At 41.2% G+C, this 25,484-nt stretch overlaps 1 protein-coding gene across 1 annotated transcript; it reads left to right on the forward strand.

Annotated features, from left to right (window-relative positions):
* Positions 1-4,230: 4,230 nt before the first annotated feature.
* Positions 4,231-22,485, forward strand: NTMT2 (N-terminal Xaa-Pro-Lys N-methyltransferase 2). The gene is made up of 4 exons (XM_085231757.1): positions 4,231-4,489; positions 11,089-11,264; positions 17,099-17,348; positions 20,707-22,485. Exons 1-4 carry the CDS (start codon positions 4,249-4,251, stop codon positions 20,979-20,981), a joined length of 942 nt encoding a protein of 313 aa, XP_085087883.1. The 5' UTR covers positions 4,231-4,248; the 3' UTR covers positions 20,982-22,485.
* Positions 22,486-25,484: the final 2,999 nt, after the last annotated feature.

A 25,484-nucleotide genomic window follows, 5' to 3' on the forward strand; every position in this document is an offset into this window, starting at 1 on the left:
TTCTCTGCTACCAAGAGAAAGTAGACTTTCTGCCTCAGAAAACTTCAGAAAGAGTCAAATGGCTATCCAGTAAAGGAAACTAAAATGGAAAGGACTGTCTCATATTGCAGTGACACTAGAAGCAGTGTGGGTGCCACTGTGCCTATATTAAAACCTCCACTCTTCTTGTTAGTGGAGATGTAGGCTATATAATAATGCATTACATGTTTGCAGCTCCTAGGTAGATCAGTATTGCTTCTTCTCAAAGCAAGGAGTTAGGAGGCAGTGTAAAGCAATCAGAATTGTGAGTGGTTCTTAGCAGGTGATACTGAAATGCTGCTGTTTGCAAATACACAGAAAATATAGCATCCACTTTCTGGAAAAAAAAAAGGTGCAATTTATGTGGCTTTCTTCAGGCACTTCTGGACATAAATCTGCTTCTGTCTAACCTTTGACAGCAGAAGGAAATGCTTTGAAAATGATTTAAAAGGTTTCATGCTGCTGTGACTCACCTTCATCAGTAACTGAAGGCGCAGTGTGCCTCTCTTAATTTTCAGAGCTGTTTAGAACAGGAATTTAGTCTTGTTTACATGCAAGTAGAATGAATATAATGAGTTTTTATACAGCCTTCCATGGTTATTCACTCTTTTTGAGTGGGACAAATACAGTTATAACCAACATTCAGTCTAAAAAAAACTGTTTCTGACAGATTTGTGTTGGATGATTGAGAATGCTACCTTGGAAAGAGGTGCAGTTGTGCCCATGCCCTCCCCTCTTACAAATTTTGTGCTGTCCCTGGGTGACATTTTTGAATGAAACCTTTGTCTACTGCTCCTACTGTTTTGTTGTGAACTTTGAAATATCTGTGGAATTTATTTGAAATAGTTGAGCTGGTTTAAATGTTGTTTGGATGTGGAGTGACGGGAAACTCAAAGGTATATACATAAGCAAAGAGAATGTATCTTTTTTTCCTAAGGAAATGAGACTAAGGGTATGTTACAAGAAGATCTGTGGCACTATGTTAAAAAGGGAGTTGTCCTGAAATATGCCCAGTTTCCCTTGTCCGTGTATTGGCAAGGTTCTTGGAGGGTGTAAATCCAGATATCTTCAGTGGAAACAGTTGCTGGAGCTCGCTTTAGAGACACTGAGGAATTCAAATGTGTGGGCCCAAAGGGAGTGTTAAACCCCATCTGTGCACAGAAGGCAGGAGAAGCAAAGCCCTTTTCTGCTTTTGTACCTCACCTCCTCTTAGCAGATGTAAGTGGACCTTGTGAGTGTAAAAGCTATGGGGAGCCCTGAGCCTGCCATCTCAGTGTGCTCAAGTGTGCTGTCCTAGCACCTGGCTCCCTTAGGACACACCAGGGCTTAGGTTTCACGCTTGGAGTCTCTGCAGTCACTAAGCAGAGAGGTCACTTTGCTACACAATGGGTATTGCCAAAATCACAGCCATGCCAAATGTGGAGCATGATGTCAAATGTGGAGCAGGTGGGCTGGGAGTTCATAGGGCTGTCTTTCATCAGTGACAATGTGTGAGCTCTTTCCAAAGCGTTCACGTGTTGTCTTGACACATCCATTACTGGTGCATTAACTGAGTGTGGCTGAAAATAGACAAGCTCGAAGAAAGGGCCAGATTTGTGAGAGAACCAAGAGATACACCAGGATTTTGTCAGGAGCCACATTTCAAAATTTGTTGGAGAGGACCTTATGCTTCACTGATAGAGTTCAGGAAGGAAAAAGAGTTTCTAAGGATGGATATAGAACATAGCTCAAGGGAGGTCTGGGCTCTGGTGCACTAGTGGCACCAGAGTGGATCTAATCTCTGCCATGATCCCACTCTCCCTACTCCGTGCTCAGCTGCACATTTGTCTCTTTTTGCATTTTTCTGGCAACTATAAGCTCTACACTGAGCTTGTTCACAGTGCTGACCAGACAGAAAATGTGAGCTTATGTAGTAAGCTGGAAGGCACAGCAGAGACCCCAACAGAGGGAATACCTAAAGGGAGCCTATAAACAGGAGAGGAGTCAACTCTTTGAAATGGTAGGTAACAGCAGGGCAAGGGAAAATGGTTTTAAGTTGAAGGAGGGAAGATTGAGGTTGGATGTCAGGGGGAAGTTCTTTACGGAGAGAGTGGTGAGGTGCTGGAACAGCTGCCCAGAGAGGCTGTGGATGCCCCGTCCATCCCTGGAGGTGTTCAAGGCCAGGTTGGATGGGGCCCTGGGCAGCCTGGGCTGGTATTAAACGGGGAGGTTGGTGGCCCTGCATGTGGCAGGGGGTTGGAGATTCATGATCCTTAGTCCCTTCCAACCCGGGCCATTCTGTGAATACAAGAGCAGGGAGGAATCAGACCATAGAAATGCATCTTCCAGTACTTTGATTACATTTGGCTTTCAGAGAACCAGATCCAGCACTCATCTGATAAGATATGATGAGAGATCTGCATTATTGTGAAGGATGCTATGTATTGTGACTCTTGCCACTGCCATCACAGGTAATTGTTTCAGCTTCATGTTGTAGCATATGACAAATTCCCTTGTGTCAGTTGAAGACTGGAATGAGAAACTGATGCCACTTCAAAGAAAAGTACATTTTTTTGAATTAGTTTTCGTTATATCTATTCACTGATCTGTTCACTAACGTGTTTTCATGATCAATTAGACTGGATCAACTGGCAGAGCAGTGTGCCAATGCATTTAGGTGAGAATGGGTATTAGGGGATGTTCACTGAAGAAACAAAACAGGCAGTAATACCCAGCGAGTAATTGATGCTTTGCTAAATGCTGTTTAGCATCATCTCATAAAGGAAGTGTCCCTTTAAAAAATACAGTGGTGCAGCCAAATACTAGAGATTTTTCTTGGCAGAAGCTCCTTGCTCAGAAGCTTGATCAGACATTTGTTGGTAATTGCAGTACTGCTCAGGATGGTACAGTAGGAAGCTTTTTGTGTTGAAAACATCCAACTTTCTCACCATGCATTGCTGTGCTGTAGTGTGCTTATGCTGCAAGCAACTGGAAGAAAAGGCTTGAAAGAGGAAACCTTCTCAAGCACAATGCATGGAGGTCAGTGCCATCAGCACAAAATCCCCATCCCCTTGACAGGTACCTTTGCAGCTCTGGATGCTTGAAGCTGCACCACACCAAGTGCCTGAACTACTGAGTGGCAAACAACTGTAGAAGCAGTGCATCTGTCCTTACTGAGGGGCTGATCCTCCTCTGAGATGTAATGCACACAGCTCCCTTCTGCAATGTACTGTTCTCTGTCCTAACAGCATTTCAGCTCTTGACCCTACTCCCTTTCTTCTTACAATTTTGCTGTTGTATAAGCCTCAACTTCCTTCTCTTTTCCAGCTAATGCATTTGTTTAAGTTTACTAATGGGCAGTTGATCTCCTTTTGCTCTTCCGCGTATTTTGATAGCTAAAACAAAAAACTCTTACCCTTTCCTGGCTGTACCTGCTGGCTCCCAGACAGCAGTTTCTTGCAGCTAGCCTCTGTGGATGAGATGCTTGGTACCATTTAATCAGATTACATGAACTTGAGCAGCCTGTAGTCCTAGAGAGTGGTTTGCCCTGCTGTATACAGTGGCAAAGTATGATATTGAACCTTTTGTTCAACATCAAACCGTTGTGGGGTTTTCCCTGTGAGTGTAGATCTTCAGAGATGGGTGAGCACTTTTCCTTTGAAATGTCTTTCCATTTGCACCAGTGCCTTTGTTATCACACCTCCTGTACCACTATTCCTATCACTATAAACAGATCATTGCATTGATCTGATTGTTACAAGCCTACTATTTTCTTGGTTAGTATATATAACCGTTATTGGTGCTTATTAGGGTGCCAAATAGAAATATCCCCATTCTGATCTTCTGGCCTTCCTCTTGGTTTCCTCTAGATCAAAGAATACTGAGAGAGAGACAGAAACAAAATTCTCTTGTGAGATTAAAGAGAGAGATGGGAGACCCTGGATAATATCTGAGTTTCTTTGAAGTGAAGGCTGCATAGATTAGGAAAAGTCTAATTGAACTAAAGGCACTCTTTTTTTTTGAAGTAGATATACTTTAACCCTGGCTAAGCAATTTCCTGGCTGAGGTTTTTATCACTTTCCAGCACCTGCTTGCTTCAGAGGGCGACACTTCAGGGATTACACTGAGGAAGTGCCAAGAGCCAGCATTTCTCACTCCCCTCTCACCTGCCTCCGCCCCCTGCACTGCTGCACATACACACACATACACACACACCCCAATATAGAATGACAGCACACTGCCACAGTTTAAATGACACTGCCTCTGCCTCTTCAGAAGGACGGGTCCTTCAGAGAGCACCAGCCACAACAGCTGCCTACCCTTGCAAAAAACATCATCATGGCATATAAAGCTGCACATCTGGCTTTTAAGTCGCGCTGGCACAAGACAGACGAAGAACTCTGTCGCCACAGCATGTCATTTGACTTACATAAGGCAATCCAGAATGACTTCTTCCAGTGTTACCTTTATCTGCTGGAAACTCTTCCCCTGGGTGAGTAACTGGTGGGCAGGAGCGTTTGAGTGTGCGTTACCATGCTCTGGAGGGGCATGTTATGTTAGATAGCTGGGTGCAGCACTGATGACAATAAATAGTGGCTTTGAGAAGCCCTGCTTGAGAGATTACAGTCTAGCTAAACCATTCGTTACTCTCTCAGCTCCCTCTAATTCAGTATCCTGTTTTATTTTTCTACCTAAATACTCCATAGATTGGTGGGGGAATGAAGAGCATGGGAAAGACCTCAGGAGCTTAAAGAAGTTTGATTTTGAGGTGATGATACTTTCACCTTTAAATAAAACATGAATTGACCTACTCAGAACTTGGAAGGACAAATTGAAAAGTTGCAGAGCTGTCAGGCCTTACTTTGTCTGATACTCGTCCTCAGCTTTGTATTATGCACTGCTGTGGACGAATGCTTGAAAAGTAATTTTTATTTTTTTCCAAAAGTCCCTGTAATCCAGATCTGTGCAGCAGGCTGTCCAAACCAGTGTTTGTTATCTGGGAGGAAAGTGCTTCCAAAATATTCCTCTATAGCCAAATATGTGTGAAAGATACAGGATGCCAAACTATATTATGTGCAGAAAAGGAATGTTACTTTCTCTTGAGAATTTCACCCTAAGAACCAGGTTGTTTTTTTTCCCAGGACAGGATACCTGGAAAGTACATTTTACTTGGATCTCTGTTACTTTTTAAGCAGAAGTATTCAGCCTCTACTCAGTGTTAGAACTGTAGGAATTTAAGAAGGCTGTGTCTGTCTGACCTGCTAAACTGTGCTTCTTGAGGGCTCCTTCCTGACTGAAAAATCCACATGGGTAGGTGGGTTATCTTACCTGATTCTATGAGATTGTACAGACACCAGTGAGTACCCTGCTCAGGATGCTAGAATTCGTGAGTCTGTAGGGAGAGAAAGTATTTCCATGTTTTCTTAGTGTTTTGATGTGGCTTTTCACATACGGTGATATCTGCAGCTATCTAAAATGAAACATGCAAGGTAAATACTCCTGTCCCTAGTGGTAGGTAGCTAGGAATGGTGGAAAGAAAGGAAAAATGGAAAGGAAGGGAAGTTAATTATAGGTCAATGTAATCTCAAGAAGTAGATGACAATGTTATTCTTTCATTTATTTTGAAAATAAACACAGCATATTAGAAACTGAGCAGGATTTCCTACAATGTGAATGTTAGTGTAAGTACTGGTGGCTAGAAGGTACTGTTATGAATATCTAGCTTAAAATTTCACATAAAAGTTTCTAGATCGTGCCTGTAATTTATGATTGAGTCACAGTATATATTTATGAAGACAAAAATAACTTGGCTTAAAGGCTGCAAATGACTGAGAACTCATCAGTACGTAATTAAGCTGTTTCCAGGTCTAATTGCTTCACTCTCTTAAAACCGTATTTTATTTCTCGTCTGAATTTTATTTGAATTTCCATTTTCAGCCAACAAGCTCTCTAAAATGTTTACCTGTCAGACTGAAGTGTCCCTCTGCCAAATTTTTAATGCTCTGAGTCATTATTACAACTCTTAAGTTTTCCATTTTGTTGCCAGTGTATCCAAATCAGTTAGACCCCAAGGAAATGGTACCGTGAGTCCGGCCTACGTGTGAGCATGCAGTTTATCCATTATGCCATGGAGTAAAAGGGTGCATAAGGACGGGCACTGAGAGGCAGCTAATGTGCTGTGGAGACACATCTGAGAATCCTCTCAGCGTGTATGTCGTGGTGTGGATGGGTGGACAACCAGATGGATAACAACAGTTGGGTCACTTGGCTTAAAAAGTCAGGGTTAATGTGTCCTACTTGGTCTTGATCAGTGGTGTTCACAGGCAGCTGTCCCGTTTAACATCTTTATCGGTGATCTGAAGAGCCAAGCTCTTCACTATGGTCAGATGACAAGAGACAGTGGATACAAATTCAAACTGGAGATGTTCAGAGTGACTGTAAGGAGAAACTTTCTTTGTGGGTTGTCGGGGCATTGGAAAAAGTTGCCCGGGGAGGCTGTTCTGCATTGCTGCAGGCTTTCAGAACTCACGTGAATAAAGTCCAGAGGAACCTCATTTCTGTCCCTGCTGTGAGCAGTTTGAACCAGCAACCTCCTTAGGTGCCTTCCAATCTGGACTACCCTGCATTCCTGCACTCTGTGATGTGGAGCTGAGCAAATGTAGCGAGTCCAAATGTATCTGCAGAATGGCATTTTCAAGTTCAGTTCAGAGTGGAGCAGAAATTAACTGTATTTCAAGATGAGATCAAGAGACCTCTTACACAGAATTAAGTGTTAAACCACTAAAACAACACTAAGGCTGTGACCTAGCATGGTACTTTACAGGATGCTTAACCCTAAGTGTGATTAACACAGAAATTGGGCCTCACATTGAAACTCTTGCTGCAGTCCAGGATCAGCAAAGTACAGAGTTTTCTTCAAGCTATGTTAACTCCACAATCCCCTCACCCTCTTTCCTGGGTTCAGCGGTGGGAGCACTTAGGCAAGTTTACCTATGAGCTGAGCATATTTGGTATCATGGCCTAAGAGAATCATGTAATTTTTACAGGCTGGGTTGACATTTATAAATAAAAGGCATTTTATTTAGGCCCAGATTCAACAGTGTATGAATGCCTCTAAGCCCAGTGGACTTTAACAGAGCTACTCAGATACTGCAAATTATGCATGTGGTTCCAGGGGCTGAGGGACTTGGTGCCAGGAGGGTGAGATCTGCAGTGGAAGACTCAGATCATTAGTCCAAAGAGCCAGATATTTCAATGCGTGAGGCACATGTCTGTAAGTGAAGCCTGCTTTTGGGGGTGTGCTAATGTTCAGCCTCTATAAAGCAGTTCTCAGACTACAGCAGAGAGGTGAATCTTGCTCTGCACCCAGATAACCATTTTTCAACTGATGCGCAAAGCAGATGTTGCATTTAAAAGGGATGCTTAGCCAAAATGGAATTAGTTCAATATCTCGCAGAAAGCAGTTGGAGCCACAAAACAATGTTCACAAATAAAAACTTCAAAAAAAAATTATTTGCAACATTTATTTCTGCCAGGGAGATTTAGCTGAGCAAGCTGTGCAACCAAGAACCGTAAAATAGTCTGCTGCAGGTTGGGGCTGTGACTGATCCAATGTATTAAGGGATCCCATTGCCCTAGAGATTTAGATCAGATGCAGCAAAACAAAATTTTGAGCTGATCGTTTAATAAAAAAAAAAAACTTGGACTCTGGGGGGGAAGAAGGGCCTAGGCGGATGTGCTGTGTCTACTTTAGGGGATGGCATTCAGCTCTTTTTTGGCATTCAGACTGTTTGCTGTGACTGAATATTGCTAACACCTCCTGACTGGAGGTGACCTTTAGGGAGGCAGTGTCTGCTCAGCCTGCTTTGCCAGTGGGCTCACTTTAGCCTTTGCTACTTGGGGGTCTTGCCAGCAGGCTCACCATGATAGAAGGCTTCTGCTTGCTTTGCTTGAAACACATTTCTAACCTGAAATATTAAAGGTCACCTAATTTAACACTGAAAATCTTGTCTGTGAAAGCTGCCCCCCAGTCTCTGTGAGACTTACAGCTCTGTTATCCTGTCTGTGCCCTACTTTGCAAAGTACATTGAAATCAGGCTGTGTATCAGTAACAGACCTCACAAGTATTTAATTTCCTGATGCAGGAGATAGTCCCACATGGATCGTGGACTGGGAAGATGCCTCTGGCTAGACAGGTCTTGTGATGAGGGGCAGGCGTACTAGAGCAGAGCTGCAACCCTAACTGCCACCAAGGACATGTGATTCCTCACACTTCTCTTTTGTGGCAGATTCCTGCAAGCTGGCAAACCTCCTGCTCCCTCTGGTTCTGCTGCTGGAGCCTGCATGCCAGGCACAGCTGCGAGGCAGATCAGAGGTGAGCTTGATTGGTTGTGTCTGGAAAATTGGGTTGTGGGTTGGGAGAGTTGGCAGTGTTGCAAATTCAGGAGAGGGAGGAGAAATACTTGAGGAAGCAAGAGGTGGAAATCTGTAGATCACGTACTGTGTGCCTGAGACTGTCACTGACGGGCTTTGGGTACAGGACCTGTGTCCTTGCATGCCCTCAGGTGAGGCACTTGCACAAAAAGATCTTTGCATGGTTTGGGGTACAGAAAATGCTGAAGTGTTCAGAGTAGAGCTGGTTTCAAATGCCAGCATGTTAGGCAGGGCTGTGGGGCCCCAGCTGGCCAGGGAGGAGCTGAAGTCAGCTGGTGTGTGCATGCAAATCCCTGCAGGCATCCTGTGAGTCTGATCCAGGTTCTGAATGAGAAATCTGAGAGCGCATGCCACAGATCTGATACCCTGAACAGCAGCATATCGTCTCCATGTGTTGCCTTGGGTTCAGCTCATGCACTGAGTAATGGACCCTGAATGTTTGTTGTTTGTGCTGTCAGCTGCCTGCAACACCCTGTCCTAGTGTGTAGACATCCTGTAAGTGCCTTTCTTTTCAATCTGGTGGAACGGGATAAATCTCTGTCTCCTGGTAGTTCCATTAAACAAACCCTAGAAATGATTGCTGAGCTTTCATAAAGACGAGCTTGTAAAGCAAGCATCCAGAGGTTCAGTTCTGTTCACCAGACTGGCATCTGAAATGGAGAAAAGAGACCAGGAGAAAATAAGCTAGTGCCACTCCAGGGGAGGATGGAGATCATTTACTGGAAGAATCTCCACTGCTAATGGAGTCTTTATTTCCCAGGCTCTGGAAGCCTCCCTGGCCAAGTTGCACAGTGGATTGGCTGCTGCCTCCTTCGTATTAATTTCTTCAACTAAATGGTTTCTTCTGAGTATGTGAATATAATCAGTGGAGTGTGTAAAACTCCCAGGTTTTGACCCTTGCTGGGCTCAGTGCTTCTTGTGGTATAAATTTCTCAGGCATAACATAAATGTGTAATGGATTAAAGCTTTAATAGTATCCGTTCAGCAGTTGACTTAAGCAGGTGATGACAAGAGGGGCTGGTAATGCTGCTTTTGTTGGATGAAGGATATGCCGGGCATGCTGCTGATGTGTAACCCAATAGCACTATTCTGTTCCGAGTGGTCCTTGGTGGTAATTATTCCCCATCCTACTTCCTTTGTCCCCCCTCATTTGCCGCCAAAATGTCATTCTCCTGCTGGGGATGGGCAGGCATACACTTATCATTCCCTGCTGAGCTTGCTTGCCTTCCATAAATACATTCCAGGCTTATGTTCAGGTCTCTGGCCTAACTTTCATCCTGCGCATGGAGGTATAATTCCTTTTCTGCAGGCAGTGTGAGCAAGGCATGGCACTGTTAGATCCTTGCCAGCAGTGCTCCTGAGGAAGTTTGGAAGCTGAAAGATGCAGCCCACGTAAGGTAGATACTGAACAGCAACTGGGTGCTGCTGCCTGTCTGCACAGCCTGCAGGGACAACATCTCCCTTTCCTCTAACCACCAGAAAGCCATTTGCTGCTTGCTCATTTCCAGTTCCTTGAGCCATGCTGCACATCTGCAGTAGAGATGGTCTCACAATGCAAAGTGGTGCTTGCAGACTCATTCCCAGTGTGACTCCATCCCTCCTTCCTGCTTAGCTTTCACACGCAGGCTTGTAGTTGTGTTTTTGTTGGAAGGCCTGGCTGGGAATAACTGTACATGTGGGGATGCACCTTGTATGCTTGTATGTGCGTGTGACAGCAGGATAGCTTGTTTCCAAACAAACAGTTTCTAGTCTGCCCTTATTTGAACTTTTGAGATATAACACATAAGTACTTTTGATATGCCAACGTGTTTCAAGTATGGAAAAACTTAGCTGCAGAGCACGGATCTCAGTTCTTCTAAGAATGGGGAAAAATTATCTGAAACGATGCAAAACAGGTTCTGTTTGAAATGAATGGCCTCAGACTTACGATTGCTATGTATTGCCAGCAAAATAGCAGAGCAATGAAAGGAAAGACCCAACCCCCTGGCACACAGGAGCTTTCCAATGAAACACCCAATGATTATCTTGACCTGCGACAGAAGAAAATTTAGGACTGTTTCTAAATGGTCTCCCTGCTGTATGTTCTTTTAGGCCTGAGATTGCCATCTGCTCCTTGGTTCGGCTTACAGTGCCCCAGACTTTACAGTGTCACTAAAAATAAACCAAAGCAAGTGCCTCGTTCATTCAGACTCCTCTTGGTGCGCTCTCTGTGCAGCTGTTGATGGCTAGAAAGTATATACGGCAATCTGCAGGCTGTAAGGAGCTGTTAGGTTTGTGACAGCGGAAGTGGTGACTGCAAACAGCAATAAACACTGCCCACAGCTTTTCTGGGGGTAAACTAATCCCACTGCTCTCTTTGGTATTAATGTTCATCTTCAAACCCGGAGTGATTTTTCACTGATGTGAAGGCATACTGCGTAATGACAAATGAGTTCTGAGTGTGGCAGGCGCAGAATATACTCGAGAGGTGCTGTGTCCCTTCAGAGCCTTGCAGGATTAAATCCAACACCTTTCCTTCCACCTCAGCTTTGGAAACAGAGGTTTGTTCATTTGGAGGCTCAGTTTAGATTCATAGATTTTCGTCACCATGCCTCCAGAACAATTAACTAACCCAGAAATGTGTCATTAACAATAAAATAATGATTTATCTGCTTGCAGTGAAACTTTACGCTTTAACAAGCCAAGTTATCAATGGGGAGATGCAGTTCTACGCCAGGGCCAAACACTTCTACCAGGAGGTACCAGCCACAGAAGAGGGCATGATGGGAGACTACATTGAGCTCTCCAATATAGACATTGAATCCTCCAGGGAGTTTCTCAGGAAGTTTGTTGGGGTGAGTCATTTAATCCCATCTTCTGCAAGAGACAGTAGCGATGTGTCATAAATGACATGCAGCCTGCCCAGTCACATTTATTTTAAATGGCACCGTATGTCATATTTCATATGCATGAAGCTCATGTTGTAATTGACTGTGATGGGGCCCAGGAACATACTATTTACATGCATTCTGCCAGGTCATGCGTCATCGTGAACTCACATTTTGCTTGGCTGTATGTTGTTGTTTACCTGTTTTGCATCCTTTTCTTACGCTCTGAAGCTGCAAAGAGGATTGTGCAAGGATAGCACAAACTTTGCTTGGGTGGGAGATTAATTCTCAGTGTAGTGCTGAGACTTTTCATTATAAAATCCTTGCTAGCTTCAATGGGAGATATTTCTGTGCAAATTCCTGCATTCAATCTGGGAAAGTGACTGAGGCAAGATGCCAAGGTTTTGTTTTGCCTATTTATAGATATCTTTTTTTTCTGAGAATGCTGCAAGAAAATACAGTCCCCCTTCCCCTCTATGTTAGCAGTATGTAGAATAAGCTACCTGTTAGTAAAAATGATTTCCTGATTTCTGCAGTATTATTGTTGATTTTTGAAGGCAGATCTTTAAAGGTCTTTAAGAATCTTTGAAGGTTTGCTTTGACTTGAGATGCAAAGTGGGATTTTAGCAGCAATTAAAATAGCAGTTTTTCTTTGGCATTTGGGTTTCTGGAAAACTCATTGATGCCTAAGTGTGTTGTTAGGGATCTTTTTTTTTTTTTTTTTTTTTTAAGTTTGGCCCAAAGGTTTTCCAACTGCCTCTTTCCCTTCCTGGGGATAAGAAGCCTGCTGAATTAGCTCAACAACTATATTAGATGCTAAAGAACCCACAAAGTTACAGGGAACTGAATTTCATAAATTTTCCTACTCACAAAATTACAAGTTCTACATGATGCTACCATAAAGCTTTCATTTTCTACTCAAAATGTACAAATTTTGCTTAACTAGATGACTTTTTTTAGCCTTAATGACCTATTGTGGAAAAAAGCTCAATAAGTGAATGGGATCTTGTGTATAAAAAAAAAAGGGCACAGTTAAAATGGATTTGGATGAAAAATAAGTGTGGTTTAACAACAGATGGAAATCCTGTCTAGCAGTGAAGAGCAACTGATGGCAAAGTTCACTGTGTATGATAGACTCTTGGGACAGTATGCCAACAAAACACAGTTACCTAAGTGAACAGCTGCTTTGTTTCTATTCAGTCTTTTGTATTGATGACTTCACAGCATTTTAAGGCCTCGATGTGTCTAAGATTTTTGTAAAGCAGCTTCACAACATCTCAAGGCCTCACTGTATTCATTTTCTTACAAAATAAGAAAACAAAGGAAGTTCAGAAGATGAGCAATAGTAAAGTAGTGCTTTCAGTAAAAATGAAGCATAACTTGTAAACGTAGAGCCAGCTCCAGGTACATCCCTTAAATTTTAAGTGTCTTTTTTTTTTTTAAGGATATTTGGAATTCACATGGCGGACAAGCCTGTCTTCAGGGAAAGATTTCATGCTTCCTAGTCATCATACAGATTCAGTTTCCTGAACAGCAAGTTTATATCACACTGTTAAGCTTTCTCATCTCCAAGACCTGAAAAGGAAAGAAGTACAGTCTGTAGCAGAGTTTCATGTGCCAAAGAGACATCATACCCAATGCATCAGGTGTGATGACAGATACAAAATACTCCAAAGCAGAGCTTCTACTCCTATTATTAGCCAGGGATAGAAAGGATATTCTGAATGGCCAAGATCAAACAAGGAAAAAAAAAAAAAAAGAGAAAGGAATCTGCATGTTTTGTTAATTGATTTAGTTTATTACAGCCTGTCCTCTCTCAAGATACAGTCAATTAGTTGTTTTACTTAAGATTTATTTTCCTTCCTTACTACTGCAACTTGAATCCTACCTGATCAGATAAAGATATTTACAGGCTGTCTGTAGTAGTGACTTTATTGTACAGCTCATCAGAGCCATGTCTTCCCAAGTTTGTCTCTGAATATTTTTTTACCAATACGGCAATCAAAGTAGAAAACAATTTGTTGACCCAAACATAAGCTATGCTTTCTTAAAAAAAAGTTTAACAAAATCAGAAAAGGAAATTAGTCTCAGATCAACTGTACATATTTAAGTTAGGTTTTTGATTGTTTTGCCCTCTGATTTTTTTTTTCCTGTTGTTCTTAAGATATGTCAATTCCAAAATGAAAAATGCTGTTTAGAAAATGAAAACCTGACAGTTGTTTTTTTTTTTTTTCCTTGAATGCAGTCAAAAAGAAATATCTTAACATTTTCAACATTCTTTCCCATGTTTCTTGGCTAAAACTGCTCTCTAGATTTGAGGTATCGATATCACAGTTTTCTTCCAAAACTTTTTTTTCTGGCAGAACTAGTGCTCCTTAAAAAACAGTTGCCCAGTTCCACTCAAATTACCCTTCAGTTAGTTTGGCTGGTGTGGAAATGCCACACAGTGACATTTCCCTTCCATGACTGATGTTGCATACCTTCGTGTATGGCATTTCTTTACATGTTTTTTAGCACCACTGTAAACTGAGCTACAGATTTCCTTACCATGGTAGAATTTATCTTGCCTGGGTGCATGGAAGGAATTACAAAAAGGCAGTAGAAAACCAAGGACTTCACTTATATTTTAGCCTGTCTCCTGCCCAGGCGAGTCAAACTGAGTTAAAAGTGCCACTGTGCTCAAGTTAAGAGGTTTTATGTGTGTGTGGGCAGAACTCAAACCAAGAGCAACATTTGAGTTAGAACGGGAGCCAACAGCGCTATATAGACAAGCTATAGGTTGTCTTTGGTGCCGTCATACCTGAAGGGTTATCAGCAGAGCCATACCATTGTATATTTATGGCAATGTATTCATGCCAATTCAAGCTTTGATGTCCGTACAGACTCCGTGTTTTCAAGTGCCTAATCCAGAGATAATCTTTAAAAAAACAAACAAACAAAGAACCATTAATTCGGGAACATTCATGATCTACAGGTGTGTGAAATAGTACAGCTGGGGATTTTATTGTCCTTATAGCTCCCCCCAAAAAACTGTCTTCCTTTCTGCCCTGTCTTGCCCTTGGTTCAGCTGTCTAATTGGGGACCTGCTGAATGAAAAGCTTCTGGAAAGTGACTGCTGTTTGATCAGGGAGATGGAAAAGATTTTGTTCAAAGCCTGATATTTATATAAATGAGGAAGAAAACTGTTTTTTAACTATTTATTGAACTGTGGTTTCTTTATTTTCCTTTCATATCTATGCTGCCTTCCTGCCCTTCCAAGACCTGCAGTAGCACCATCAAAAACATATGCCACAGATCTTTTATACCTAATGAACTTTTGTGAGTGCCCTATTCAGTTCTACAGCAGAACGTTTGGGTGTGTACATGTCCTCAATGACAGTGATTCAGAGTAACAGGAAGCATGTAAGCAGAGAAGCAGTCAATCTTAAATTTTGAAGCCTGCCCTGGCTTAAAATTTTCACTTATGCTATTTCTTTAAATAAGAAGTCCAGTTTTCAACTCAATTAGGCTTTTGGGAAAATGATTGCCTTCCAAGGAAAATGTTAATACCCTGTCAAAGCTCTGAGCACTCCCAAACTGAAAATATATTAGCTGAACATGGAATTATGTCAACATTTTCATTGCAAACAGTGCTGTGGTGCTTTGCAGGGCTTCTCGTCTGACTGCCTGGTACTCTTGCTCCCTGTCAGTGAAGTGTGGGATTGAGCCTCAGCTCTCATGGTTGTTTCCTTTCCTTCTTGATGGTAAATGGAGATGTGTCATCACGGGTCCTTGCTGTGACGCATCTCATAGGAGATGAATTCCCAATTTTTGGTAAGGTACTGTGATTACAGGGTCTCTGAAACACAGGTATCAAAGTCAAAGTTGTATGGCTAATTTTAGGCTAATTTTTCTAGCTTTTTTAGTAAACAATTCCTGCTTTCTCACCAGCATTCTTGAAGCGTTGTACTTAATTGCATCAACTTATTAGGTCTATATGTATCTGCCATCAAACAGTATGGAAACACACCTTGTAAAGACACAGTTCCTTCTCTTCTCGTGAACTTTCTGCTACAGCTTAGTCTGGTCCTCAGTAAAAGCCACATGCTCCTAAGTGCAGCCTGTGAATGAAGAATAGCTCACATTTTCTGGCTAACTACAAACAGGTCGTCTCCAGAGTCCAATAGGGTTGAAGGCTTGTGGACTCTTGCACACATCAGGAGATTAATCTTCTTAGGTATACAAATTGGGACCAGCAGCTCCAGAGGCTGGTGAGAGCCTTTCAGGTCCTTGTGCTCTTTCTACAGTTACTCCATGTAACTGTAGATGTTCAGCTGAGCTATTCATAGTCGTGTCACTGACAGTACTGTCCTTTGACCTTAATAATCTACTGAATTACCCACTGAAGCAAGGCCAAAAAAGCAGTGAGTTACATGATTTATACTTAGTCATTACATGGTGGGGGGGGGGGGGGAGGGGTAGGGGGGTCTCCCAGTAAGCAGAAAGAGCTAGACTCTTCCAGGACTTATTTCACTTAAGAGCTGTGAAGTTGTTGCAGGGACTTTGGCCCATAGGTTTTGCTTCAGCTCTCACTTCCAGGGACAGGGAAAAGCTGTTTACATTTGCTTTTAATATATTTGTTTAACAGATAACTTTGGCCAGGGGAGCTCCAATTCCATGGCCAGTGCCTGTACAGACTTAAAATTTCTGTTTTACACAACAGCAGCACGCTCTTAAGAGCCTTTTTATTGCTAGAATGGAAGCTTTAGGAGTGAAATACAGCTTTCATTATGAAGATCCTTTTACAGTAACTCATTATTTTCTCACAGATGTATCCTTCGTGCCACAATTTTTTCTTCTCTGATCTCTATCCAGAGATGATATTTAGGAATAAAAAAATAGCACTTAAGCAAGATCTACTCAGTCATCTTGCTTGTCTCTATGTTTAAAGAAGAAATTCTGAATATGTTCCAGTCCAAACTTTTGTGTTGTTGTAAGTTAGCTAAGTCTCCAAGATCTTTGTTCAAACACAGCTTGTTTTGAAAGTTGCGCTCATCACAAGGATGCTCTGTCTCTGCAGAGATGTCCATGGACACCTTGTAACTTGTGGAGCACAGAATATCTATTTCTTGTGTGCAGTGTTTGGTATATGCTTATTCTTTTGTTGAGTCTTTACTGTGTTCAGAATTTAATAAGACTGACCTAGTCATGCTGTTGACTGTAAGATATAAATACATGATGGAGCTGGAAGGACTTTGCGAAGACCAGTGGTTCTTCTGAGAGAGCTAAGAATTTGTGAAATATTCTCTTGTATCAAGCAAAAACAGCATTGTAGCAGGGCTACAATGAAGAAATCTCAACTGCAGCTTTTGTTTTGCAGCTCCAAGTGAGTGGGGGCTGCTGGAGATCTGGGATGCTGGCTGTTGAGGAGGAGAACTTCGTGCAATGTCAGCTCAGGGGCGGAATAGTGTGTGCCAGCTGGAGCACAAGGGGAGGTTTGTCTTCACTCCTCTTGCTTACTGGCTTGGACACTCAGTGTGAGGTTCTGCAGGTCACTGCGTTCTGCTCCAAGCTGTGGAAAGTAATTATGGAGGAAAAATGCATCCAGACATTATCTGGGAATGCAGCCTAGCAGCTTAATAGCTATCCTAAGGTGTACTGATAGCGTTCAGAGTTCTCACCAATCTTGCAACTGCCCTGAACAAGTACAGAGACAAGATACTAGGCTTGGTGGACAAAAGGCCATAGCTGGTAACACAGTTGCTGTGATCTTTCAGGTAGTATTTTTTTCAGATTTCAAATGATTTTCTTGTGTTTCACAGGGGGTGGGGAAAGCTGGCACCAACCGCGCCCTGGACTGTGGCTCTGGGATAGGTCGGATCAGCAAGCATGTCCTGTTACCAATTTTCAAGAGTGTGGAACTGGTGGATATGATGGAAAATTTCCTGGCTGAGGTCCCGAACTACCTGCAGGGCGAGGAGGACAGAGTAGAAATGTATTATTGCAAAAGTCTCCAGGAATTCACTCCAGCCCCACAAAGATATGATGTCATCTGGATTCAGTGGGTTTCAGGTTAGTTCAGCACGATTCGTCCAGCCCAGCATCTCACAACTACACAGCCTGTGCTGAAATTACTGTTAAAAGAATGGTGCAGCTGTAAAAAGAGATTCTCAAATCTTTGGTGCCAGGCCAAAACTGATAAGTGCTGGAAGCACAAGGTGCTGCCTTCATTCACTCCCAGTGCCTGGTCCCATAGCAGCCAGGACAAGCAAGTAGAAAACAAAAAAGAAACTCCTGCAGTACTAAAGCTTTTCTGTGGAGTCAGGCAGTCCCCACAGTCCATATCTTCTTAAACTTGTCATGTTTCCCTGTCAGCCCAGGGAAAAAAATAATCTTGCAGTGGACTTCTGAGAGTTCTCCCCAGCCATGTGCACAGTGGATACAGATCAAGATGCTTTTTTTTTTTTTCAGGCCATGTGCTGGAGGAAGGTACATGTAGCAGGAGCAGCTTGCATACTATAGTGCAATGGGGGAGTAGGTCATAATCACACACACCACACACACACACACACACACACACACACACACACACACACCCCTTCTATACTGAGCAGGAATCCTCCCTCCCTCATAGCTACCAATATTGCAGACAGATAGGTTGGCCTCATTTGTGTGCAATGGTCTATCAACACCTCTGCATCTGGCATGTGATGGGAGAAAGGCTGTAACACTGTGACAGTACTGATATGTGAGGATCAAGCTTGCCTACCAGAAAAAAATGTGTGAGAATTGTATGACCCTCATTCTTGGCCTATTGAATATTAGCCAATTTTGGACACACCTTTGCCCATATTTTTCATGAGTCATCAGGTACTCCAGACAGCCAAGCAGTCTCACAAGGAAGAAGAGCCATTTTGAGACATCTTTGCCCCTTGCAGATAGGGCAGCCCCAGCATTTGGATGCAGAACGAGTGGTAGGGTTCTTGGTTTTTGTTTTTTTGTTGTTTTTTTTTTTTGCTTACAAGATAAACTGTTTCTGCATTTAAGGATAGTTTCCCTTGGTTCTTTGCCAGTAGTCACTTTCCAACCCTGATTCACAACTTGTGGATTGTTTGAGACCTGGGAATATTTCAGGAAATAAGCTGTGAAAAAGCATGGTGAAATCACCAAAACCTATCAGCAGATGACTGTCTGTTGCATGCACTAATGCTCATCAAAGAGGTTCACTTAGCTATGTCCCAAGGCAACTGCTCCCCAAATAACAAATGTGTCCTTTCCTGCAGTCACTCAGTGAATGCATTGCAGCAGTAAGAGCAGCAGACAGACAATTAGACAATGTGGGCTCTGTTCCTTGTTCCAATTTTTTTCCCTCCTACTTAAAGCAATAGTATGAGAATTAATTACTTTTGTAAAGTGTGCAGTGATCCTTGCATGAAAAGTATTGTAAGGCTGTAAGAGAACAGAATATTCATACAGCTACAGGAGAAGTGAATTGAAGGTGACCTGAAAAGTCAACTTCTCATTCTCCTGAATCAATCAGTCAGAAATACCATTTGTAGTAGATATTTTCCATGCTGTTTAAAATCTTTACTGCTGTAGAGTGTCCCTTGTGCAGTTTCAGTGGGCAGGACTCATTATTCTGAAGCACAAGAGGAGGCCTGAATAACTCCATGTCAAAACCCTGGAAGTGCCTTTTTTGGGCAAAGGCAGAAAAATTCGTATAGGAGACCTTAAGAGTAGCAACTTGTCCTTTATACATAGTCTTAAAAAGTAATGAGATTGGTCTTAGAATAGGTTGTTCCTTTATAGCTATATAAGCAAGTTGCTTCAGAAGAGTATCATTTTCCTTTCTACTTTTGTTCTTTTTGAGTAGTCAATCATTGCTCTTATCTCATGAACAAACCCATGGCAACGTGAGACAGAATGAATGAAGATTTATCTGGAGCTGTGCTTATTACTTTTGTGTTATCAATGGCAAAAGCAGCATATGCCTTTTGTCTAGCAGAGCTGAATCTCCTTCCACCTTTCAGCCATCAATTGCTATGACCTAAATAGTGACTTGAAGTACTGATGAAGCTTCTACCACTACCTTGACTTTGGATGAAAAATGCCAGCAAGCTCAACGCTTCTGGATGGAATGGAGCAGGACTAACTGGCAGTTAGCAATGCAAGGAAGATAGTGTATTTTTGGATGGGGAAATTGGGCTAAGAACTAGGTTAAGAGCAGCCAAATGATTCAAAGACTCTAGCCCATGCAATCTTGATTTGTCTTGCATATACATAATTAAATCAGCTCAGGTTCTTTCTTTTTGAAGAAATAAAAATGAAAGTTTAAATTTCAAACTGAAATTGCAATTTTCCTACAGTTTGGAAGGTATTCAGTTTTTGTTCTGAGTCTTTTTTTTTTAGTGAGAGGGAAGTAGTTAAAAAAAAAAAAACAAACTGACAAGCTATATCAAAATGTGGTTTTGAAATGACAGCCCGCATTTATAAAAGTTTAGATCTACCACGAAGAAAACTAAATATTTTGACTAAAAATTAAAAGCAACTTTTTTTTGAGTTTTTCATTCAGTTCTTGACCACCTGCCCTTGTTAATTCATTTTAAATAGGTTTCATATGTGGGTTCTCATTTTGCTCTTCTCTGAGCTCCACTCTCCTGATGTTAACAGAATTATTGATCTTTGAGAAGAAGAATAGAAAACACAATCTCAAGAACATATGTATTTAAATACACTAACTTTTAATATGGTCTATGCAGAAATCAGAACAGTATGGAGTAATATAGAGTTTATTTGGTAATTTGGTTGTAATTTACAGCTGCTTTGATGGATGCATATAGAAATTTGTAGCATAAAAAGCCAGAAGTGACTGTTAGATTATCTAATTTGACCTATTCTGTATCACTTGCTGTTACATTCCATTGTTTTACTCTTGTATTGAATGGTTTGTGTTCACTTAAAACATTATCTTGAGAAAGTCAGTCGCACTAGATTTGAGGACTTGAAGAGGTGGTAAATCCACCGCTTCTGTTGGTTGCTTCCAATTGGTAGTTACTTGCACTGTTGAAATATTTGTCTCTTATTTCCAGTTTGAATTTGTTTGGTTCCAGCTTCCTGACAGTGATTCCTATCATGACTTTGACCACCAGATTAAAGAACCCTTCGGCACCCACTATTTTCTCCACTATTCCCATTGACTTCTGTCCACATCTGTTGCTGCTGTGAATATGGATCATAAATATCGATTTGAGTTTGTAACTGATGGTCTTATTGATTTGCCCAGGTTTTCATTCTGAAATCTGGCAGATCTAGAACTATTCCAGCAATAAAAGGGATATGGAGAATCAAATCAAGCCACTGTTACGATATGTTCAGAGGGAGGCTGTATGAATGGTTAATAGTGGTCTGTTTTCCATCTTTTCACCTGTAGGATATCTGACAGATAAAGATCTCCTGAAGTTTCTCATCCGGTGCCAGAAAGGCTTGAAGGATAATGGTGTTATCATTCTCAAGGACAATGTAGCCAGGGAGGGCTGTATCCTGGATTGTCTGGACAGCAGTGTGATCCGAGACCTGAACATCCTCCGCAGCCTCATTGAAATGAGTGGGCTCATCATCCTGCAAGAGGAGAGGCAGGAGGGATTCCCTGAGCAGTGCGTCCCTGTCTGGATGTTGGCCATGCAGAAACGCTCTGCCCATTCCTGATTGCATAATGTGGCAGCAAAGACTGGACTACGGATGAATGACAGGGCTGGGGAGGACAAAGGGGAAGAAAAACACCTGCTAGAATACTACTGGCTACGTCCTGCTACCACTGTAATTCTAAGGCAGCAACTTCTGAAGGATCAAGAGAGAATTACAATTGAGCCAGCTTCTCCAGGCAACAGTCTGCTTCTAAATCCTGCCTGCTTCACCATTTTTAAAAGACTTTCTGACAGCTCCTCGTAGGATTTCTCTTTCATTCAAGAGCCAATACTACAACAAAACTCAACTAAGTACAGAAACTTCAGCCTAATTATTTTCTAGTGGCTTATACGTTTTAGAGGGCTTTGTATGAGGGATTAACAAATAAGCCTGTTTTTCACTGGCAACTATATTTTTCCTGGAAGTTATGAAGAAACTGTCAGATCACTGAAGCAGAATATTCAAATAACTTCTGGAAAACCTAACCTACCTTGCTGTATGACAATAGTGGTGCATAAGGATATTCACGCTCCAGGGAAAAGATTATATGACACATAAGTGTGTTTGCTTTGAAAATCTGTGCAAAGATTGCCCCACAATCTGCTTTCTGGAAAATGTTTTTTCAAAATGTTCACAGTGGAAACCACTTGAAAGCATCTCTTTATTATTCATACCACTGTAAATTTCTTTCTTTCCCACATTCAGAACAAATCTGGCACCATATGCAGAGCTAATGAGATTTCATGGGGTGTTAATAGTTAGAATGCAAAAAGAACTAATACAGTATTGTATTAATTAACAACTGTACTAAATTGCAGAGGGTGTTAGTAACCCAAAAGCATCTATGATTTATATCCAGACAGCAGCTGTATAAGCCTGGATTTGACAATGCTAACACACATGCAGTCTCCTTAGAGCTCACAGAAATTACACATTGAGCTTCTTGTCCCTTTCATACAGGCACAGAGAGCACTGTGGGAGGACAGAGTTCCTTTTGCAAAGATTTTCAGAATTTGATATTCTGCTTCATTCTGAATGAGTGCAAGAAGAGACAATTTTGTTTTTTGTTTACAGTCAGTAATAGTCCTAATGAGACATATGGACAAAATCAAACATTTCCTTTGAGTTAAACTTCTAAAATGATTTACATTTTAAAATTTTGTTGTTATAATGCAGCAAAAAATGTAAATGAAATATGGCTTGTTCAGAATGTGAGAATGGACTGTTCTGACTCTTTCAGAATTTTTGTCTTATTTTATTCACCTGCAATTCTGGAACAGCTTACTAGGCTTTTTTTAAAAGTTGTGTTATGACCAATGTCCATGTTCAGATGGAAAAGGTTCTAGGAAACATCCTCCACGTGGTGGTATGCACAGTTATCTTTGTCAAATATTGTCACCTGTGTTAGATTAACTCACACAGAAGCCCAAAGACAACAAGGGACAACGTGGAACTTCTCAGTTGGATTTTAGTACTCTTTGCCATCCTTTGATAACAGATTTCCAGTTTTGTTTTAATTGTGTAGCTCATCTTCTCTAGCAATATGAATGCATACGTTGAGAATTTCCAATTTATGGCATAGGGCTTCTAGCTGTCAAATCTTATCCAGTAATTGTTTTTGTTTTGTTTTTTTTAATGTGCCATCACTAATTGCAGCATTAAGGAAAAACAACTCTGGTGGTTTGTTGAATAGGCTGGCATGTCATATAACATAGGAACCTATGGTTCCCATGGTACAGATTCTTCTGGAATGTCTTGGCTAATTCTTCCATTTGAACCAACTGGTAATGATTGCAAATGTAACATATGATGATAAAAACACTAGGTGAAAACTTTTGTTCTGGAATTGTCCCTTGGAATAAGGGCTTTTAATTCCCATTAAACCACTACAATTTTTTCATTCCATTTTAGCACCAGTTCAAAGCTGGTGCAATGATTGGGTGAGTATGAATATGTGCAGAAATTCGAAGGAAAACCAGTCATTTCTTTTACAGGAAAGAAGCATCAGTGCTACAGTTATCTATACTCATTAGCAATAGCAGGCAAATATTTAAAAGTTCTAGACATGCATTACAAATTAATTGGTTCTACATCATTTTTTCTTCCAGCCAGAAACTTCTGCCATGGTGCAGAATACCTGGGAACTACTGGAAATCCTCATGTCTGTGCCAGGCTTATCTGAATGATGTTGGTCACTTCAATGACAAGAGAACAGCATTATGGAAATAGGGAGGTAAATAATTTTATACAACTCTAAATTGTAGCTGCCAGCTGTTGTTGTGCAGAATATTTATATATTCTGTATATAAGTAAGCTGTACACTTACCCACCAGAGGGGTGCTGTCCCAAGGTAGATACCACATGAGAAGTGGTTAGAACAAAAGACAGAATATAAATGTCTGGTATCGTTATCAGTGAAACAGATTTTTCAAAGTAAAAAAGTTCGTTCTGTATTTTGTCCATCTCTCCTATTTTAATTTTCTAGACTATATATGCGTAAGCATGTAATGAAAATTAGTTATTTTAACTATTTTAATAGTTAATGGAGAACGGAGCCAAGTAAAGTCTTAACTTAGTAGAAAAAAGCATATTTCATGGTTACCACATTCCTGAAAATTAATGTTTCATGGCTATGTTGCTTCCACAGTAAAATATTAAAGCTTTTCTGGTGACATAATGAACCTCAAGAGTAAAGAAACACAAGCCCCCCAGGGGCACAGATGCATGGGATTGCTTATGACAGAATAATATTTTGTTTTCCTCCTTTTCCAAGTATATTTTAATTCAAAAATTCACAGTTAACCGCTGTGGGCGGTGTTACACTCTTAAAAAGTTCACGAATTTGGGTAAGGGCCATTCTTGGTTTAAAAGTTCTGGCCTCTCTGGACTTTACTGTAGAATGTAATAATAATAATAATGAATCACAAATTTCAAAGAGAAGAGCTTGCTTAGAAACCATCCATGCATCAGTTGCTCTTTGGTGTCCGAACACTGGATAAGAACTCAGTTGCTCTGCCTCAACTTCCAGATTATTTAAAACATGCGTTTAAATCTTTAGCTTATCAGTTTGCAGTGGGAGTTTGAATCCCATTTGTTTGGTGTTCATTTAAGTACTTGCTCCTGATCTCAAAATTAAGAGGAATTTAATCCAATATCAGTACTCTAGCTGAAGCGAGTTTCACAGAACGCTCAGGATCCTGCAAGCTCAAACTATAGTTCACCACTGGCAGGTAATTAATGAATTAACAAATTAGTCATTCAATCAGATATTACTCCCAGGCAAACTACTAAGCAGTCTCTTAGCTAAGGCACGCTAAAGCTCACTTCTGCCATGCCACTGCCAAAACTCTTCATAATGTCAGGTTGTTCCATATCAGGTCTGATGCTTATTTTCTGCACGATTGAAAGCCAGTGTCATTTAATGTATGAGTGAGGAATGTAATGTGAGGAATGAGAGGTTCCTTGCCAAAGAGATCCCTTAGCCCTGACAGTCCTTATGTGCTACTGGAACTAAAACAAAATACAGAATCAATCGTCAAAGCAGTGTGAATAGCAATCCCAACTGTGCAGCTCCTGCAACCGTTGTAGCTCAAGCTTTTCGTGTTCAGAAAGTGACCCAGACATTACAAATGTCTTTTTCTGATTGGAAGGGAGAGCCGTTGTTTTGAAACGTACCACTGAATGGATATTCTAAAATATTTTGTTTCAGAAAAATTTTTAGTTTGAATTTCTTGTTTGGATATTTATATAATTTAACCTAAACTTAAAGGTTATGTGAGATGATATCTTAAATAATACATGATATGGCGTTGTAATAGTTGAAGTGAAACATTAGTTTCCTACAAAATAATAAATTCCATACGTTTCCTGGCCCCAAATTTAGTGAAACAAGCCAGCAGTTTCCAGAGGAAAGTAATTTCAAGAGCTGTCCTGTCAAGAAGTATTTGCCCAAGCTGTTTCTCTTCAGATGTATTGCATTGGTTCAAGCATCTTCCCTGTGCCTGGCCTAGGGAATAGCCACCTTGGGCTCTTTGATGGGCAGGAAAAAATAACAGGCATCTCCAGAGCAATTCAGACCAGCTCAGAGTGAATTGGCTTGAAGTAAGAGAATACCCTCTCTCCTCAGTGGGTGTAGGAATGAAAGTGCATCTTATAGCTGATTTAGTCACTTCTTTACTAATGGTAAGCAGAAGTGCAGTGTGACCTCAGGAGCTGTGACTGTTGAAACCAGCAAAGAGCATGGGCATGGATATCAAAACACACATTAAAAATCAGTCGTGGCACTGGGGCACAACATTAATGTGAGGAATATTATCATACTACCATAATCAGCTGACATAGTGCCAAGTGATAAAAGATTTACCAGTTACACCTTAAAGTGCCCTTTATACCATCGTCTCGTTTGCTTTCCATTCTGTTAATCCAGATCCCCAGAGTATTTAGGATGGCACATCAGACAGTAGGCCTGTCCAGAGGAACCTGACTGCTGCATCTGATTAAATTCAGGTGTCTTGTATCCCATTC

This window comes from Meleagris gallopavo, chromosome 10 (assembly GCF_905368555.1).
Source record: "Meleagris gallopavo chromosome 10, MGAL_WU_HG_1.1, whole genome shotgun sequence".
In the NCBI taxonomy this organism is placed as follows: domain Eukaryota; kingdom Metazoa; phylum Chordata; class Aves; order Galliformes; family Phasianidae; genus Meleagris; species Meleagris gallopavo.

Excerpts from the sequence above, each read along its gene's own strand:
- NTMT2 (XM_085231757.1), top strand. The coding sequence starts at position 4,249 with ATGACACTGCCTCTGCCTCTTCAGAAGGACGGGTCCTTCAGAGAGCAC. Across the intron at positions 11,265-17,098 it reads TTCTCAGGAAGTTTGTTGGG|GGGGTGGGGAAAGCTGGCAC; the intron begins GTGAGTCATTTA and ends TGTGTTTCACAG. Across the intron at positions 17,349-20,706 it reads CTGGATTCAGTGGGTTTCAG|GATATCTGACAGATAAAGAT; the intron begins GTTAGTTCAGCA and ends TTTCACCTGTAG.